We start from the raw sequence: 20,956 nt of genomic DNA on the forward strand, positions 1-20,956 counted from the left end.
GAGAATGTACTAGAAAAGGGTATAACTGCCGTATCTAGTTTGAAGGTGTATTGTCTCCTTGGCTGTTTCCCCACCTGCATGATGAAAGATTTGGAGTTATTCACTAACAGATCTCTGTCTTCCATAAACTTTTTAAAAGCGTTAAGAAGCAATTGAAGGCCTTTTTCCGTTCTTGCTAACAGCACAGCATCATCTGCGTATAGCAGAACAGGGATGCTTCTATTCCCCACTCTTGGACTATCAGATTTCACCTCCCTTAATACGCCATCCAGCTCATTTATATAAAAATTAAAAAGGAAAGGGGCTAGTATACAGCCTTGCCGTACCCCCTTCCCAGTTCTAAAATCATCGGTTACAGATAAGTCTTGGGAATACCTTATATTTGCGCTGGTATTATTATGGAGGTCAGCCAAAAAGTTTATGATGTCATTGTCCACTCCTTTGTCCCTCATGGACCCCCACAGCTTCCCCCTGTTAACACAGTCGAAAGCTGAGGATAGGTCCATGAAGGCCAAGTGGACTGTACCCTTTTGGACTTTAGTATATTTACTTAATATTAGAAAGAGGTTCAAACACTGAGTTGTGGTCGAGTGGCCGTTACAAAAACCATATTGGGCAGTGGACAGAATATCATTGTCCCTTGTCCAATCAGAGAGTCGCCGCAGTACTATTCTCCCCACAAGTTTTGCCATAGAATTAATCAGTTAAATAGGCCTGTAACAGAGGGGACTATCCCTATCCCCCTTTTTAAATATGGGCACAATGGTTAAGAGCCCCCACGAAGGCGGGCAACCCACCTTTGCAGCTGCGTTGATAACCGCTGCAATAATCGGTGCCCAAAAGTTGGGATCTGATTTAAAAAGATCCGGGGGTATCCCGTCCGGGCCTGGTGATTTGCCCGCTGTGAGCCCCTCTATTCCCACCATGACCTCTCCTATACTAACATCCAAACAAGTACCCCCAAAAGTACGACCATAGGGTACCACATTAGTTTTACTTCCCCCATACAGTTGTTCAAAATGTGCAACCCATTCCTCTTTAGTAATGACACATTCTAGCCCTTCCCCTGAGTCTTTCACCAGGAAAGGTTTCTTGAGCTCTGCCCAAAATCTAGCACTATTTTTCAGTGTTTCTGGTTCCAGAATCTCCGCCCAGGCCTCATTCTTCAATACCTCCTTTCTTGTTGCAATAACTGATTTATACTCTTTACGTGATCTCTGAACTAATTCCTTGTTTCGGGGTTTTAACATCAAGGCTGTTCTGAGATCACGAGCCGCTTTAGAGCATTCCTTGCTAAACCACCTCGGGCCAACCCTCCCTTTGCACGTTATAGGTTCTGTCATTGATATAGCTATTTTATCAGTTAGGCTGTTAAAATCAGATAGAACCTGAGTTGGGTCAGGGTCAGCCTGAGTGCATCTAGTGATAATGTCACTACAGTTAGTTTGGATGTTCTGGTATATAAGAGCCGGAGTGCACATGGACCATTTTAGGCGGCGTCTACCATCAGTTACTGTGACCCTACCCTTACCTAGGTTTCGTCTTTCTGTAGCCACCCAGGGCCCCCTTAAATGTATGGTCAGAGGGTTATGGTCACTGAGAGGATTAGTGTCTATGGAGAATGAACGCACGAACTCCTGCATGGGGACAGTTAACAACATGTAGTCAATAATTGTTCCCTTCCCATGCCCTTTGAAGGTTGGTGTAAGAAAGCGCTTTAAGGGATCACATAATGCCATTGCAATGGTAAGACCATGTTCATTAAGTAAATTATTAAAAATTCCCCCCTCAACGGTGTGTTCCAGGTGTAATCCGTTTATTCTGGGACAATACAGTTCCGCAAGATTTTTCCCTGGAAGGTCACCACAGGGGTGAATGTTAAAATCACCCATTATCAGCAAATTGTGAGAACAGTCCCTCATTGAAGTATCAATGTACTCACTTAAGGTTTCTAAGTTGCCAAGACTTGTAGCATTATTAATAGAATTATAAAAGTTGATCAGACCAACCTTACAGTTGCCCGCAGATAAAACTAGACCTTGAATGTCAGGGTTACTAGAGGGCCTGCTAACAATTGTACATCTCAATGCTACCGATATAAACATTACCATACCCCCCTTTGATCTCCCCCGAATTACAGGTACAGCAGGTACAAAATATGCCTTATAACCTTCGATATATATATCACATTTTACAGACCAAGTTTCTTGTAAACAAATAATTTTAAAGCCCCTAATGTAAGCTAACCAGCTTTCATCCTGCATTTTGTTTTCTACGCCCGCCACATTCCAGCATATAACATTATTTTTTGGTGTAGTTGATGAAATCACCTCTATCTGTTGAGCTGCAGGCGACTGAACGGTACTCTGACCCTCCGAGACCCTCAGTAAGTCGCAGGCATCCAGCCCTGAGAGCATATTAAAACGGTTATGTAGGGGAACATTATAACCTCTATTGTTCTGCTTGTCGGCATTAAAGTTTACTGTTGGTGTCTGCCAACTGTCAACATTTAATGCTGGTGTTTGCCACCCATTCAGCCACTAGTGTTGTTATTATACATGTATGGTGTTACCGGACTTAGAGTCTGAGCTTGTGATAAAGGTCTGTACCCATGGGGGTTATTAAGGTTTTTTTTAGGTAGGTTCTGATCGGGCGCGTAAAAGTATCCCAAAGGACGCACACAGACACTATTTGCGTTATAGACAAGTGAAGATGCACGTAGCAAGACTGTGGCGACGTGTTGGGGGTGCTGAAAGTTAACTATCACGCAGTCCCCCGTGGTTGATTTCCTTGAAGTACCACCCCAATTTACTCTTTCAGTGGATATAATTTGATCGTAAAAATGAGATGGGTAGCCACAATTTTTATTTAGCCATCCCACCGTTTTATTTTTTAGGGAGTCTTGGGGTTCTCCATGAGGATGGGCTGATACTTCCTCATGGCGCGGAACATTGGTTAGTACCACCACGTATGGGACACACTCAGGAGGGAGATTCACATTCCTGAGTCTGGCCCTCTGTGGGACCGGTACACAATTACCTGAAGAGGCAGGGACCTGCTGAATCGGCTGGTTTATTGGGGCTGTGCGAACCACCGCCACAGAGCCTACCCTATTTTCAGAGTTTGACTGCCGATTCTGTTGCACACTCTGACTCCTGGCTTCAATCTCCTTCCCGCTCCCAACAGCGGTAGTTTTAGCGATTGTTACGCCTGAAGCAGGGATCATATGTCCCGTCACTAAAGTGCCCAATCTTTCTACCTCGGACGCTACTTTTTCCAATTTGGACATTATTGGAGTAATTAGATCTACAATTTTGGCCTCCAGTTTACACACTAATGTGTTTATTAGTGCTTCTAAGTTAGTGTCGGACAAAATCACACTACCCTCGGTATTACTAGCCACATTATTAGGTTCGACCAAAACCCGGTTGCTTGCACTATCAATGATGATGGCTTTGGAATTGTTGGGTTGTTTAGTGTGAGTTTTAGTTTTTGCAGACTTTCCCCCTCGGCTCCCCTGAGTCTTTCTACACTTCCTCACAGGTCTTTGTGAGGAATGGGCCTCCACTAACTCTTCTGCTGAGGACTCTTCCTCCGATGTAACAAGCATGTCCACGCACTTCTCAGGGTGCACCTGTACCTGTACTACTGTGATATACCCCTGTACTGTGTGCAGCATTTTCTAAAGTGCCCTCAGGGGATTCTATCATTTCGTTAGATACAGAGTCCAAAACAGGGGGAAGATTTTTAGTACCTAATGAAACCCTGCGTTCTTTGTTGATTTGCGTTACTTTTTTTACCATGAAATTATCTATGGTGCGCAGGCCCGATGCCGCTGGGTCCACGGTGGTTGCGGGCATGTTAACAATAGGCAGAGAAGCTGTATTAACCCACTCTCAATCAACAGTTACCCAACAGTATTAGGATGAAGTAAAGTGCACTGTTCGAAGTCTTACGTGAAGGCTTAAAGGCTCTATGGTCATAGAGCCAAAATCTGTGGCCCGTCCCGTCCTCTTCCGGCCACTGAGGGCCAAAGAGGGCCCGCCCTTTGCCCGGGCTTCGCCCGGCGTCCCGCTACGCGAGAGGCAATCCTTGATAAGAGGGACGTTGCGGGCGGGGGGCGTGGTGTCCAGGGGGCGTGGCGTCGATCACAGCACTGCGCTATGACTCCTGGGCAATGCAGTCCCTTGCGCTTGCTCCTCTTCCCCCAAACTCCTCGGCACTCCTGGTGGCCCCTGGAAACAACACAGAGGACGTTCAGCCCCTCGCTCCCTTACGCGCAGCGGCACCCGCGAAGCGGGTGCTGCAAGAAGTGGAGTCGCATTGGGTAGCGGTAGTCTCACAGGCAAGGCTGAAGGGCAGAGCAGGTCTCCTCGCTAAATCCTCCTCAGTCCACGGGTCCCACAGCTACAACCGCAGGCACCCACACAGTTTGTCTCCCCATATCTAGCACACCTGTGCCTTTTTTACAAATTATGTGGTAAGGTGAGCACCAAGCGTAGGTTACAGGGCACCTGATGCCCCCTCCACTCCCCAGAGATCTCCGTCAAGTTTTTCGCCCCAATTACCAAAGGTCCAACACCAGTAAACAAAATGCTCCACAACAAGGCCCAAGGTATGAATCAACGGGGAGACATCACTTGGACCCCCGTGTGAAGTGGAGTGGAGGACAGCGGCCCGCAATTGCATGGGGCTGCTGCTTCTAGTAAAACTACCACAGCCAGTGGGGAGACCTCACCGGGTCCCCCACCCCAAGGAGGGGGAGCTGCTCGCCTCCAGTAGGTACCAGGGCTGTGGGACCACCCAGTACAATAAGACCACCCGGCCCGTTTGGATCAAGGGAAATGCGGGACCGCTCCGGTCAACACTGGAGTTCACGCCACTCACCAGGACTGCTTCATTTCCTCTGGGTGAAGGCATTCCTGCTTCTGATGTTGCACTGAGGCTCCTCAGGCTGGGGCTACAGTGTAGTTATCCGCTGCAAAAGCAACTCTTCGCTGGGATGACGTGGCTTCCCCCATGGGCTCTGCTCACCACATCCTTCGTGCCGTTGGAGCCAGGTCTATGTGATTGTAGAGCTGTATTTGTGTAATGAGTCAGATGGTTATGTGACATACTTGTGTTTTTTGTGCACATTTTGAGTGTGTAATTATGAGTTGTTACACGGGTTTCATGTTTAAATTTCGTTTTCCCTTTATTAACATCACTTTATAAAAAGTTTTTTTTTAAACTAGGTATCGGCTATCGTAAAACACGCTCGCAGGGTCCCGCAATCCTTCGGATTCATTGACTAATTGAACCGAGGACTAACCAGGCACAGAAGTTGGGAACGTATTGTTCTCAATCTCGTTTTTATTTCTCATACGGAAGACTCGGTCATCACAAGCCGGTCTTTTAAATTGTGGCTTTATGGAGCTGGTAGTATTCATGCAAGATTTGTTGAGAGCAGGTTTGTAGTAGACTTCAGGAGTTGCTTGCAGATATGGATGCAGAGTGTTTAGGAGCCTTTTGGCTATAGGGGTGATTATCCACTGTGTAGTATTGGTTGGTAATTTTGTTTCACCTTATTCGCAGCAATGGTTCGCCCTAAAGTCAGCAGTGATTATTTTTTTATTGTCTTTTTGGAGGTTCCAGCACCTTTAACTCTGTGTGCTGGCAAGAGGTCGGGCAAGTGCTAGCAGCTACCTTCGGAGGTGGGCATTAGTCATGGACTATGTCTGTTGTCTAATCCACATGCAGCAGTTCCACTTACCACGTTTTTCACATATCACCTTTGCTAAACAGCTTGCTTTGGTTGTCTACATCCGCGGAAATTAAAAGATATAACAACACAGTTTGAACTTGTAAGTAATGCTTTAGGCATTATGCAGTTTTCAATTTAGCATGTGTATGCAAAGCTAGTTGTGAATTTGGATTTGGCACGTTTCGCATCTTTGTTTGTTTTGGGCTTTATGCAGTTTATAACCTAGAAGGCCCACATTAGGCTGGTGGTGGATTTAGCATGTTTCACAACTTTATTCTGTTTCTCACCTGGAGGTAATCATTGGGGCTAGTATGCTTCTCTCATTGTACCCAGTGCACCCACCAGGATTATTTCTTTTCACTGCGTGTTTGTCTCAAATGGCACTATACAGTTTGTTTCATGTCATAAATGTTGGGAGGTTGGGGGTGATATCACATCAAGTATTTTACATGTATTTCTACACATATTGAAATTTTGAAAAGTAATGCTCTTGTAACACCCTACCTGTACTATTTATTGTTTTATTTGTATAGAGTGGCCCCTGAAGATAGGACTTTGTTCCTGAAGTGCTTTGGGCATTACAATTCTGATTGAAACCAACAGTGGATCAACTATCGCACATTATTGAAATTTTCTTGAAATGAATGGTCTTGAATTAGCAATAGGTTCAATTACCTAGATCTTTAACCAACAATGTAAAGTGGAAACTTTATTAAAAAAAAGTGAAAAATGTGATTCATGTTGTCCAAGGCACCCGTTGGCCCTGTTTTTGTTAAAATAGTAAAGAGTGGCATAAACCTTGGAGATTTCACATGCAGAAGTAATATGTCTTTGCATCTTTAAATGTTGAATACACATATAAAGGTTTGCCCAAGTATGCAGATTTTTCTGCATCCATGAAATGTAGTGGGTGTTCCGTAGGAGTGGTCCATGCAAATATAGTAAGTTTCTTAAGATTATTAAGATTGTGGTACTCATAGAATTGCTGTGCCCTTCTGACACATCTCTGCACTGTGTAACTTTCTCTTAAGTGACATCGCCATAAGCTATATAAGAAGTGTGGGTTAAATACATAACTAGTAGGTATATCAGAGAAGAACAACATTTATGGAAAAATGTTTTTGCCTGGAAAAAAAAGAAACAAATATGTTCCACTATGCATGCAGATTTTGTTATTCAAGTAGTATACACTCCAGGGATTATAGAAATTAAGCACTGCAGGAAGGTCACAAAATCTGTACATTTTGCATTGTGTATTGCTCTGGACTTTTTTAATTCCATTAAAACTCTCATCGGCAGTGGACCAGAGCTCTTCTCTGTGCTTCACTGACATAATTCTGTACAGAGACAGAGACTAAGCAAAATGTTTCCTCCAAAGATTTCAGGGTTCAAACACTGCGGCAGATGTTAAGACTATTTTTCCGACCTACATGATGTTTGCATGTGGTGTCTTGGCTTTGAACATGGCCTTTTGCTCTTCGAACCCTGTCCATTGTTGCACCTGAAGGCTGTCAGGGAATGGTGGGCCTTGCTATTTTTGGACAAGGCACACAGAGATGCACTGAAGAGTTTCTCTTGCCCTTCAGTTAAGCCCCAAGATAGGGAACGGTCTCCTAAAAGGTCTCCCACAAAAAGTGCCATAGGAAAGAGAAATCCTCTTCCTCCTTGAGGAAACTTCCAAGTTCCTGAGTGACCTTTGCAGAATCAATTGCAGTACCTATTGGGAGCATACAACTTTAAGTGCTGAATGCCAGGTTCCACAGAAAAAGCCACTTCATGTGTGCCTCCTAGAAAATGACTACTATTTATTCATAATCAATATTCTGTAAAGCAACTTGAATTATAGTTGCAATTCCATTAAAGACACATATGCTAGTACCATGCTTCTCAACAATAAATATTAATTTAGACTAACTACATTTCCCACATGCCTAGGCCAAGGAGATGGTGCTTAGCTTGAACCTTTATCCAGTATCTGGTTAGTTCCCCGTTAAACAGTCACCTCTTGACCAAACTCTGCCTCTTTATTTAGGTGCCTCTAGCGGACCATTAAACTCCAACATAAGCAAACCAAAACATTTACTTTTTAGATGTTTCATAGACACTTCCTATTGTGGTTGCAATGAGAACATTTTCAACCACATATTTAAGCAAATCTTCTTCTGGTACTGAATAAATAGTAAAATATAATATACTTAACTCATATGGTTATGTGATACTTTCCTTCAATTACTCATCTATCATGAAAGCCCTGGCTGTAAAGTTGCATACCCTCATATCTAAAACTCTATTACAGGAATATATATAAGACAGCATGGTCCGCATACCCGGCAGTATTTTAAGAGAAATCTTTCTATTACCCAGCCAGTTCAAGTATACCTGGAAGACCATCCTGATGTCCCAGGGAGTACTGTATATGGGAACTGGAGAAATACATTGCCTAATCCTTCTTAACAGATAGCAGACCAGTAGCTGAATGCCTACTGCAGCGACTTACAAATACTTACACTTTGAATAAAATAGCTCATCTAAATTGTTAATCCTCCTACATGCATTAACTGATGTTGCCAGATCTTCCTATAGTAAGAGCACATCTCAACAGATGCTGGAAAAAGGAAGCACATTTTGTTAGACATATTAGGCTCCTAAAATAAATCTTGTGACTGTCCTATGATTGCCCAGTGATTTGTGATATCTTCAAAGATACTAGGTGCACAACTCCCATGTGGATTAACAGTTTAGTATGCCTTGTATCTATGTCAGGAGCTTAGAGTTCCAGAGAAACTGGAAACCATGCCCGAACCTGAAAAAGAGGCACAATTAAAGGTAGCCTTGTCTCTTTTTAAAATTTGTTAGAATCTTTGGGAATCATGGCAATGTTAGAATGCCTTACTCAGTTTCTCACTTTAGGAATGCAGGAGCGTATTTTTCCCGACGTCCGGTGTTTTTAGACTTGAGCTGAAGAAGTTTCAATCCTACGTCTTCTGTTAGAATGCATATAGATGTATGTGGGACCCGTCCCAAGTCAGTCACTTTCCAAAAGATCAACTGTTTCAGCCGTCAGTCACTCGATTCAACAAAAAACATGAATTCTTGCCCACCACCCCATTGCATGGACTTTGAACCTGGCCCGAGAAAGGATGAAACATGCCCTACAACTTAATGCACTTGTGAGTATGGCCTATGAGCTGTTGATGGCTGTCAGTAGAAGACTCAAAATGTGGCTATTATGACAGGGAAGAAAGTTATGAGTTCATCTGCATCACTTTCCTCCTCGTCAGCTCTGTGGGAGCTCAGCTGCCTTAAAGGTTTGGAGTTGTAGGTCAGTTGCTGGTGATCAGTAAGGAATGGAAGATGATTGAGGCACCAACTTTTAGGGTAACATTTCTTCTCCAATAACTGCTGGTTCTGACTCAGTGATGCACTTGGCACAAAGAGAATCAGGGGATCAATGAATATGGATAGGCCAAATCCCAATCTTTTGTAACATAGTAGGTCATTTATAGATTCTTGAAAAAGAGACATCCACTTATAAAAGGTAACAGTAAGTGTAGAATGTTTGCTAGAAAGTAGTACTGAAAACATAATTAGGGGAACAAACAGGACACAACAATGCTACGGGGTGCTAGTTCTTTGGACTGGGCTTGTTCTCTCAATGGCATCTTAAGGTGTGAAGAAGCTGAACTGGAGTTCCAAGGCTGGAACTGAATCCTCAAGTTGTAACAATTAGAGTGGAATGAGAAAATCAATCATATATCTTTAGACTTGTAAGTACCGCACCTATTAAAAAAGTTGAAAAATAAATGTACTGGTAGCTTGGGTAGGAACACCGGCATATGACCAGCACTGCAATATAAAAGTGGAGAACAAGAACCATAGAGTGAAACACAAGATGGTTATCAGCAGTTGTGTTGAAACAAACCCTAACTCCAATCAGTTCATATAGCTCTAAACTAGCAACACGTAACCGGAAAATACAGACTGCCAAGTAACCAAGAAGGATTTGTCTTGGTTCATGTGTAAGGATGGAAGAACTCACTGTCATGATTCTTATTTAAGGGTGAAAAGGCAGTGGTCTCCGGAAAATAGAATTACATCCTTTGCTCAAGTTCGACCTTGATATAAAACCTATGATCCCAGCTGCCCTCACAAGTGAAATGAAACCAAACATGAACCCCAGAACACCACATCAAACAAAAATAAATACAGTATGGGCACCTTTAATATGTATATGAAAGCTCTGCTTATTAGCTTAGATCCCTTGTGTGTACTTGAGTGCTCTGCCGATTAGCACCGTTCTCTGTGAGTATCTTGATTAAGAGTGTATGTTCACACATGCTCAGTGTTAAAGACTTGAGACAAACTGTGGATGTGAGGAGGAGGAGGAGAAAGAGGAGTAGGAACTACAGTAGTTCAAAACCAAGGTAAGGGAACCATAAGGCTTACTTATACTGCTGGGCACAAAACTATAAGTCTAGAAGTGATTCTTACAATTGCCTTATCCCTAAACTAGGCAAAAACCAAAGAAATACAATTTATTGTACTATACTTCCTGATACTGTCATGCAGTACGGCTGGGTGGGTGCAAAGCTCTGCTGCAGAAACAATGCCAGAAAAAGACAGACCATGGAGGCTCCTGCTTAGGTAATAGTGCCTTCTGGGCTCGCAAGGTGTACTGCGACTCTGCAGCATGTCTTTGCTGGTGCAACTATAGACCACAGATATTGGATGTGTGCAACAACATCTGACATTTACGATTTAGAAGTCCATCACTGTAAAAGATAGTCAAACTGCTACCTTCACTGGTGCTTGTTGTATTTGATAACAATATTTTATCCTCTTGGCCTTTCAGTTTTATAAAGCAAGACTGTCTCCCTCATCTGCTTAGGTTAATATGTATTAGAACGGTAATCAAGTTTCACTGACTGCAGGCATTTTGGTAAAGACATTTCAGCAGTTCGTGAGGTGAACAGCATAGAGCTTCTTACATATCGGCGTGTCTTCCAAACAACCATATTCCAGACCATATTCCAGACAACCACATTGTTGACAGGTAGTCGACTAAAGGTCAATACATTGATTATCATATTTCAGTTTAGCATTTTTGGGTGTCAGGCGATCAGCAAATGTACCAAGTAGTAAAATGTATGTCTTTCTGATAGAGCTTCTAACCTGCGATCATGAAACTAATCCTTTACTAAAGGTAATTTCCAGTCATGATGTTCTCTGGGTTCTTAGACATTGGTAAGTGTTTACAATGTAGATGGTTGTCTACACCTCCACACAAAAATGAGTATAATTGCACCAACATTCAGTTAGAACTACCTTCCCAACTACATCCTGATTTGTTTGTATAGCAAATGATCAATGTCTTTCCACTGTGCACACTGGATCATGAACCCTGCAGCATGCACGGCCTGCTTGTATGTTAAACTTCTTAAGGTGCTGTCCTAAAAGAATTGTCTGAGATTGTGAATGATGACGTGGGTAGCAGAAGCCCAGCTTTTGAGCATGTCCTAGCTCCTTGATTGCTTGCAGTGCAGCAATGTGCTGTAGTTTGCACAGATAATCCACATTTTCCTTAAGAAATGGTGTATAACACTGATTTGTGTTGGGAATTAAATTTGCAACCATGTACAATAAACTCAGGACAAAATAATTCAGTTCAAATTATGATAACACTTCTTAAGGCAAGAGGTTATCTTTGTTTTGCATTATTAGCGCATCTATGACCTTTGGTTGCACTAGAAATTATTCTTGATGGACATTTTCAACATTTTATGTAGCTCTTACAGAACGATGCAACAATTCTATGAAAGTTGGGCATAATGAGCGAGGATCCACTGGTCTTAATCAGGAACATCTCACATGCTTCATAGGAAGCAATGTCTTAGTTTTTGTGGGCATATATTTTACTCACTCAAAATCGAATTCTCATTGCCTGTGCAGTGTTCAATAGAACAAAATAAAAGCCAGAAGACTAAAATTGCTATACACAAACACAATTCATTCATGTAATGTTTGTCAAATATTTGAATATTTTGAAATATGAGGTATTCTTACTTAGTCTTACAGGTTTTTCATGCGCAAAGCAAGACACAAGGGTTTTTGAAGCTTTAAATGAAAGATAACTCAAATACACTTTTTGAATTCAGTGTCACAGGACATATTGAGAATTGTGTAGGAAAATGGCAGATTGCCGATAGAATCCTAGTGCTGGTTTTTGAAACTGGCTTCTGTGCTACATTGAAATGTGCATATTATTATTCTTTTAAATTTTAGCTGATTTGTCCATGGACAGCATTGCGAATAAAGTACCCATCACTTGAGGTCAAGCAATATTAACTTTTTCTATGAAACTAGGACTGGTCAAAATGCTTCGCTAACTGTTTGCAGGTGGTATCATGACCCTTGTGAAAAAAAAAATTGCATTGATAGATCAACTTTATGCTCTGCCACCATGCACATTGATTGATTCTACATATAAACACTTGGCGAATCCTTTTTAGGTCTCGCTCCTGCGTTGCAGTGCGAGACCTCTTGTACAGGCCTCAAAGCTAACCACACGCTTGTGCGTGTAGTTTTGCTTTCGCAGCCCGCCATTGGCTTTAGCGTGCTTTTAAAAAAAATAATCATTAACAACGACAGAGGCTGTCCAATACCCCTGAACCAGGGACAGTTAATAGTAACACCTAACAAGAGGTTCAGGTACACAGATTCAATAGCAACTACAAATTCATACTGGAAAATTCATTCAGGTAAAGAAGGAAGGAAAGAAGCCTATATTTCAAAACCAATTACAAAAAAAACTCATAATTTATTAGACATATAATTTCAAGTAAAACACATTACAAGTCAAATGAACGCTCACAGAAAAGTGTTGGCAAAACTAGGACAACCAATTCATATTACCAAACACGTGGCTAACATACAAACATTACATGTACAAAAAGAACAACAAAAACAAATAGTGTGTCCTTCACAATTTGTGGCCACAGAATGCGTCAACGGCGTTTCGACCGCTGGTTGACTATGCGGTCATCATCAGGACAAACAGTGGTTTGAGCGTTTTCAGTAACAGCATTAAAAGCAGACCATTCAAGATTTGAACGGCAGGTGCAGTACGTTAAAATTTATTGAACAAATCACAAGTCCCCATAACACAAGTCAAGGACTGATAAGAAAGCTTGCATGCGAGTGTATCTTTAGCAAGAAAAGAAGTCCATGGGGAGCATTTAATTATGGCCCAGCGTTTGCCGAGTGTAGCAGTGCTGTGAATTATCCTGCCTGACCCACGGACTTATGGTGATTGATTGGGCAAACGCTGGGCCATAATTAAATGCTCCCCATGGACTTCTTTTCTTGCTGAAGATACACTCGCATGCAAGCTTTCTTATCAGTCCCCGACTTGTGTTATGAGGACTTGTGATTTGTTCAATACATTTTAACGTACTGCACCTGCCGTTCAAATCTTGAATGGTCTGCTTTTAATGCTGTTACTGAAAACGCTCAAACCACTGTTTGTCCTGATGATGACCGCATAGTCAACCAGCGTTCGAAACGCCGTCGACGCATTCTGTGGCCACAAATTGTGAAGGACACATTATTTGTTTTTGTTGTTCTTTTTGTACATGTAATGTTTGTATGTTAGCCACGTGTTTGGTAATATGAATTGGTTGTCCTAGTTTTGCCAACACTTTTCTGTGAGCGTTCATTTGACTTGTAATGTGTTTTACTTGAAATTATATGTCTAATAAATTATGAGTATTTTTTGTAATTGGTTTTGAAATATAGGCTTCTTTCTTTCCCTTCTTCTTTACCTGAATGAATTTTCCAGTATGAATTTGTAGTTGCTATTGAATCTGTGTACCTGAACCTCTTGTTAGGTGTTACTTTAAAAAAAATAAGTCACGCAATTGGGCAAAGGCGGTCGCATGTCCCGCCTTTGCTCCGCCCATTCCCACCGCGTCCTAGACACCGACAGGCTCCCTCTCCCCCGCTCCTCTGTGGTGCGCGTGCACCACTAGTTTCAATTTCCTCGTTTTTTGTTACCATCTCTGCCTCCTGATCCTCTCATGACGTTCTCGCAGAGCCCCAGATCAGGTGGATGAGTGTGCACTGTCTGATGCACCAAAATCTTAATTTTTGCAAGCATTCACAAGAAGGGTGTCAATATTGCGTGTAAACTTCCTGTCAGGAGCGGTTGGTCTCGCGCGCTCGCGCCGCCGACTGTCATTCACCTTCTACGTTTCAAACCTGCAGGGAGCGGTTCGCTCCTCTGTGAGGTAAAGTGGGACCTGGCACTGAGGACTAGAAGGATTTCACGGAAAGGTCTCCGTGAGGTGTAGCGAGACTTGGCTTGGAGGCGTTTCCATTCTCGGAAAGGGAAACCCCTCCACGTGAAGAAGTGTGGGTCGGCTCGGAGGGCAGACATGGTTCGATTTAGGCAGTGGGGTCGTCACTAGGGTTGGTGTCACCCAGTGCGGTCCGCACCACCCTAGTGACACCACTGTTAGAACCCTCTCCTCCTGCTGGGAACTTCCAGAGCCAACCTGTTCTAATCTTTGTGCTGGGCATTGCCAAATCCCCGGTGTTCTTACTCCGACCCCTCCCCCCGCATCTAGTCCTACCCGAGTAGCTCACCGTCAGTGCGCTGCCCTCTGCCCTGTCTTGCTCGCCCCGTGCTCTGCCGGTGTTCGCCGCTCCTGCTGTGAGCGCCACTGGGGTTGCTCACCAGTGCGCTGCTACAGCAGATATTTCCCCGTTCTCGCCGGGGCTTGCAGGGTTGCACTGTGGGCATCCAGATACCCCATGCGACTTTAGGAGGTGTGTGTGACACAGCCCCACGGCTCCCTTTTAATCTCTCGCTAGCGGCAGCTACCACCTACCAGTGCATTAAGAGAGCTCTGCTGCCTCTGCTCTCATCCCACCAGTCCCCCTGCACCCCACCCCCGCTCCCCTTCTGTCTTGCACCCACACCGTCCTCCTGCACGTTTGTTTTCTTTGCAATGGCTGTTGTGGTTTTTGCAAATGTTACAGATATTTACATTGAGAAATAACAGCGCCAGCTGCTCGTACAGTCATGAGCCCAGGAAGCCCCTGGTTGTTCTCCTCTCCTTTGCCTGTTTCCACAGCAGTTGTGCTACTGGACTGCAGTGCTGTAGTGTGTCACGGCACCTCCATTACCTCGGTGGTTAAAAACGAAGTGGATACTTTGTCAGACACCTGGGCCAAGATGGGGAGGAGTTGGTGGCTACTTTGTCAGATACAGACTTGACGAAGAACTGCCCTGCTTCTTTAATATCTATTTGCCTTTCATGGACACTAGAAACCCGAATGAGCGCATGCCAGCAAGTGCTCTGGCGCAGAGCGACAGCCCCACCCATATGACACAGTCTTCTTTCTCTGATATGCATATCTGAATTGCAAATCAGTTTGCAGCTGGTATTCTTGTATCACAGGGCAGCACATTGTCATAACCTCAGGCATCCCAAACTGACGTGGTTGTCCTCAAAACTCCCCCGAGTGGATCGCTGCTTCTTAGCATAGTCGGACCACAGAGACAGGAAAGGGGTGGAGGAGGGGAGGGAAGGGAAGTATGCTGTGGATCGCTGCTTCTTAGCATAGTCGGACCACAGAGACAGGAAAGGGGTGGAGGAGGGGAGGGAAGGGAAGTAGGAAGAAAGCCTTGAGAAGGTAAATGATCATGTTAATGTATGTTGGCTGTTTGTATAGCACATATACTATCCTATATCTGCTTCAGATCACTGTGATGAAGCAGCCCCTGCACCCCTCTAGTGACATCACTGGATGAAGCAGCCCCTGCACCCCTCTAGTGACATCACTGGCTGTAACTTAAGGAAAGCTGCGTATTAAAAGATGCTGTTTGCAGCACGTACGTTTTTTTCCAGCTCCCAGTCCAACCTGCGTAAAACAATACGCTAAACTCTGCACCCTGTGCACTTGGTAGACTCACATCTACTCCGCTTTACAAGTTTGTATTGTGAGAGATTTGTACACATTTAAACCGGATCACCTGTAGTCCTGTCTTTAGAGGATATGGGGTAAGAGCTTCTGACTTTGGAACTGGAGAGCCAGGTTTGAGTCTCGGCATCGGCTCAACATCCTGTGATTCTGGGCAAATCACATAATCTCCCCGTGCCTAACAAAATGAGTGTGTCCTTGTGAATGTAGCTGGTGCTCGTGTAAAGCGTTCCAGTACGTTCGGGTCGAGTTTGCGCTATATAAAACAGCAAAAAAAATAAGCATTTGCAATGCAATAGACGCATTATTAAAGTTTGAGCTATTGGTGTTGCATTATTTAGCAATGCCAATAGCTCAAACTTTAATAATGCGAGACCTATTGCATTGCAAATGCTTGTTGTTTATTTTCATTTCTGCAAAAGGGAAAATACCAATAGGAAATATAGGCATGCCCATAAGATTGTGCCTTGGGATCTTTGGAGATTAGAAGGTTCCGAAGGGTTTACTTATAAATAATTCAGGCAGTGTTGATCGTACACATTAGTCTGGGATGCGCCTTAGTGACTCTTACGCATCCACCATTTTGTTGTAGAACTCTTATATTGAAATTGAGAAATTCAATGCTGTAATCAATGAACAGATCACACATGCCTTCTGCTTCTCCTGCTGTAGCCTCTGCTTACAAGCGTGGAGTCTGCTAAAGTCTGTTATTACACTGCCTGCAGAATTTGCTTCTTCTTTGAAAGGCGGCTAGCCTCCTCCCCTTTAACATCAAAAAAGCCTCCTTCAGGGAATAGCTGTATCTTGAAGCGAGGGATGGCTCAGTCCCACAGTGTACTCAGAGGTGTGAATTACATACTGCTCAGTTTGATGGATGCATGAGTTATTATGCTCCTAGTAGTCATAGTCAAAGTGGAAATGGGAAAGTGGTTGTAGCCTACGGATAATATATTACTTATAGTGGGAACTCAACCAACAAGGATTATCATTGTGTATTCTTATTTGCAGATTTTGGAGAGGGATGTACAATCGATTTGAAAAAGGGATGCATCCACGCCAGTCAGTGACCGACTTCCTTATGGCTGTGAAAGAAGAAACACAGCAGCTAGAAGAAGAATTTGAGGTCTTGCAAGAGGTAATAATGTGTTTGACATTCTTATCACATTAGATATATAAATGCTTAAACACTTGCTACTATTTCTTATGTCCAGGTACCATTTACAAAATGTGCTAGATGTCACCCCTCCCCACCAGTGTGCCCAACATGCTAGTATGGATGTGTGGCAGGCAAGGTGCATATGGTGAAAGGTTTTTTAATCTATTGTTTGTGTTGTTTTGGCTACATTGCAGTAGAGGGTGTGTAATACCCAACTGTATTATTTTTGTAATCGTGACTGAAAAGGAAGTACATTTGACATGTATTTAAGGAGGAGGAAGGAGATGAATCATAAAAGAATTGTAAAATCCAGGACTAATTAGTTTATGGAACAATTGAACTGCACGTTGCAGAAATGTGTGCAGATGGACTAACGTTGATTGAAAGATAATGAAAAGGAGTAGTTTAGTGGAGTTGCCTTGACCCGGCTATCACACGGAAGGGGCCCCACCAGCTACCTGTGAAGTAGAAAGGCAAATACTAGTGTTCTGGTTGAGATTGCTAAATCGAGTAAGTAGGGATAAAAAACATGAGATGGAAAACCCGAAAAGCATGAAATAATTAAGAAAAGTATGATGAGCATCAGAGGGGCCTTTACATACAATTGAAAGTTGGAGATCTAGTTAAAATTAAATTACCCAGAGTGTTCAAGAAAGAGTCGCTAAGCTGGAGTGCATGTAGAAAACATTTTTGGAACTTTTGGCATCACTGTTAAGAACGGAAATGCAAATGTAATGGTATTATGATATAGCAGACTAATGAGTACACGTATGTGAGTGTTGTAATGCCAAGTCATTTTGTCACTGAAGACTATTTTTTCCTCAAATAGAGGTAAAAGTAAGGTAATACAGGGGAAAGCTGGTGGAACTTGTGAGGCAGGACAGCAAGACTAAAATCAACCTCTATGTGGCTGAGTGAAGTAACAGATGATAAATTAGATTTGCTTGAAATAAAGTGCTGCAAGATTTTATTTAATATCCAGATCATGATACTCAAGCTTGTCGCAAGTTTGAACAGTGGGAGACTTTTTAGGACAAGTATCCTTTCTGAGAAAAACATTGTCGTGTGTTGTTAATGTAAGGAATATTTCTTTATACACCTTTGCACTGAAGACATACTTGGTAATGTGATTTATCCCAGGCCAATTTCGCATTTTTGGCGACGTACAATTGCTTCTTTAGGGCCACATCAGTCGTACTACAGTTTATGCAGCTGTAAAAACAAAATACAGAACATTAGACAAATGCAGAGTCATCTGTGTATATATATATTTATATGTGAATCTAAAATCTCTTTTTACGACAGGGTAGTATTTAGATTATTTAGTTTCAACTAGCCTATAGGCATATATGTCTTTCAAACTGAGAAGAAAATGTTACTTCTGAAACGCTTCAAAATATTGGTTCTCTCACTTTTAATAACATAACTTTACCTTAACCCAACCATTCCTAATAATGAGTGTCCCATATTGAGCAAAAGAGTAAAGAGCACAGAAGCACTGCAATTGCCAGCACATTTAGACCGCATTTATTCTGTTCAATGAAGTTTCCACCCAGATAATGTAACTAGTGCAGCTAATGTCTGAAGGATAGTATTACAGGTAGATCAAAGAATGTTGGACATGGACTTGCCTGTTACATAGGATACTATATATGAGATATCACTATTAGACAGGTTGGGTTTTTGTCCACCATTTATTCTTCAATGGAAATGGAGGCTATGGTGCCCTAACTATGCAAACGATAAATAGATGCTTATTAACATAAATGAGTCCAAGAAGAAGCTGGCAAATACATTTCTGCCTGGAGGGGGTCAGATGATGAGTGAATTAAACTCAATTATAGAAACAAACCCCAGATTAGAAATCATAGCCTTCTGTTGAAGGATTCTCAGTTGTAACTAACACTCGCACACTACTTGGTTAGCATTGTAATAAGTAGCATTGTTTTACTATGACAGAATTATTATTATACTACACACATAATGCACTGAGGATTATTCATCCAACACAGAGACCTACACTTCTAGGGTCTCCTGTTATTCCCAGACTGGATTATGTTAAATTCCTGTATTTTGGGTTACTGAATGGAAACAGTATGGATGTCAAAATGTAGCAGTGTTTGTGGCAGGAAGGTCGAAAACATTTGAATACACGTTTGAAACAATAAAAAACTTACACTAGAAGGAGGTAGCGATAAAGGTTTGAGTTTAAGTCTCTGCAAGTGGCTTGTGGCTGTAAAAAGTTTGGGAGCCACTGGATTACAACATTGTGTGATCAAGAGAAGCTAAGGTGTTGTAGAATGATTGGAGTGTGATCACCTAATATGTAGGTTTCTGCAAGTCAGGTGATTATTCAATTTTTTGAATTAGAAGATTTAATAATATTGTATTGTATTCGTACAACTCTTGGTCTCAATAATATGAATAGAGCCAGGAATGAAAAATGTATTTAAGGCCATCATTTCCAAAAAAAAGCACTTTGTTTGGATTTGACTATACGGATACTGCCAGTTCATCTATTTCCAATATCAAAATAAGGGTCCAATTCATTGATGCCTAAATTGAGATTAAGTTATGGTCACCTGGACAGTGTATGTTCAAAGTACAATACGTTGGTGCAGTCTGTGCTTGTAAAATTGTTGTTAAAACATTAACCAACAAAACAGCACCAAGCTTATCAAAAGGATAACTTGGAAGTTACCCCATGGTGTTCCTGTATCATGCAATGAACAATAAAAGAAATGCAAACAAGCAGTCCCCTCTTTGCCCTGCCAGAAAAGGGGGGCAGGGATAACATAAGAAGAAAAACTGTTAAGAATCACATTGTCTGCAGACCAAGTTTCCTGTAAAGTCATACTATCAAACAGTGTTACAAATTGCAACCAATCTGTATTATCCAGTTTGGAAGCAACCTCAGGCACATTCCCTGAACCTGTTTGTAATTTGTGTAAACATGAAACCAAAGGCTCACACACATCCTGATGACAAGTGCCTTAACCTGAAACTGTATCAGACAACATGATAGGAGCATTACGTGACACACTAGGAGTAGGGGAGGACAAATTAGTTAGAGGAACCCTTGCTCAACTGACAATCTTTAACATCCAGCAAAAGTATATCCAATCTATTTTGTGTAGCTACATTAAAGATCGTCTTACAACTGTCTAGTTACAGACTCCGAATATCCCTGTTTTTAAGCCATTCTGGTTTACAAAAGTAACCAAGGAAAACTGCACAGATCCCCCACTCGGGAACAAACCCTATATTCAAAGCAAAGAACAGATTGCCAACCAGAAACCGATTCTTGAAATTACTTCTTATGCAGTCCCCTTTTCAGACATAATTACCAATCCATCTAAATCTCGTAACCATCATAACATCTTCAAGGAAAATATGAAACATCCTATAGTTAGAGTGAAACCAATGCATAGAATTGTCCCTAAGTTGGGTGAAGCTTCCAGCCTGGGTTCCAGTTATGAAGCAGGAACGTTTTTAAGACCATAATATAAGAGCCTAAGAGACTTGAATACTGGATTGTGGGGATAATGTGTGTTGATGATTTGCTAATATGAGGCCTCTAGAAATTGTGTTGGGAGATGGAGGCATGGCTACCTTTAGAAATTCCATTAAGACCTTGTTAGCAATGGTCTTCTGAGTAGTTCTTGCTGACCACTCGGTGGGACTACAGTTCCTGTTGTTCAAGGTGAGGACATTTCTAGACTAGTCCTACCCATTTGTCTATAACTGATTACTACTTAAGAAAGGCTGAGGTCAGCCTAGTCACACCTCATTGTGTTCACACAAGTAAGTATTCCCATGTTGTGGGTGCTGCTGTTTGGATCTAGCCAAGTGCTACCTGCTGTGAGAAGCATCACTTTACAGAAAGGCTGTGCCTGGAGAGCATCTTAAAAAGGACATTTGAGGTGAACCACCCTAAAATGGTTCTGAAATTTGAAATACATATCCCCTGTCTGTAAAAGGCATAACAAATGGGAACCAAATCACTCACCTTTGTCCCTCTTAATGTTCCTCCTGACCAAGCAACGACGTACTCCACAGAGTAACTCAAAGAG

General features: G+C 42.3%; 1 protein-coding gene across 2 annotated transcripts in view; it reads left to right on the forward strand.

Annotated features, from left to right (window-relative positions):
• MTMR7 (myotubularin related protein 7) overlaps positions 1-20,956 on the forward strand; it is a 243,050-nt gene that overhangs the window by 180,676 nt on the left and 41,418 nt on the right. For both annotated transcript variants that reach the window (XM_078678126.1, XM_078678127.1), the window contains exon 13: positions 16,736-16,862. In XM_078678126.1, the coding sequence (XP_078534252.1) occupies positions 16,736-16,862 (127 nt within the window). The remainder of the gene's footprint in view (positions 1-16,735; positions 16,863-20,956) is intronic.

This window comes from Lissotriton helveticus, chromosome 2_2 (genome assembly GCF_964261635.1).
Source record: "Lissotriton helveticus chromosome 2_2, aLisHel1.1, whole genome shotgun sequence".
Classification (NCBI taxonomy): domain Eukaryota; kingdom Metazoa; phylum Chordata; class Amphibia; order Caudata; family Salamandridae; genus Lissotriton; species Lissotriton helveticus.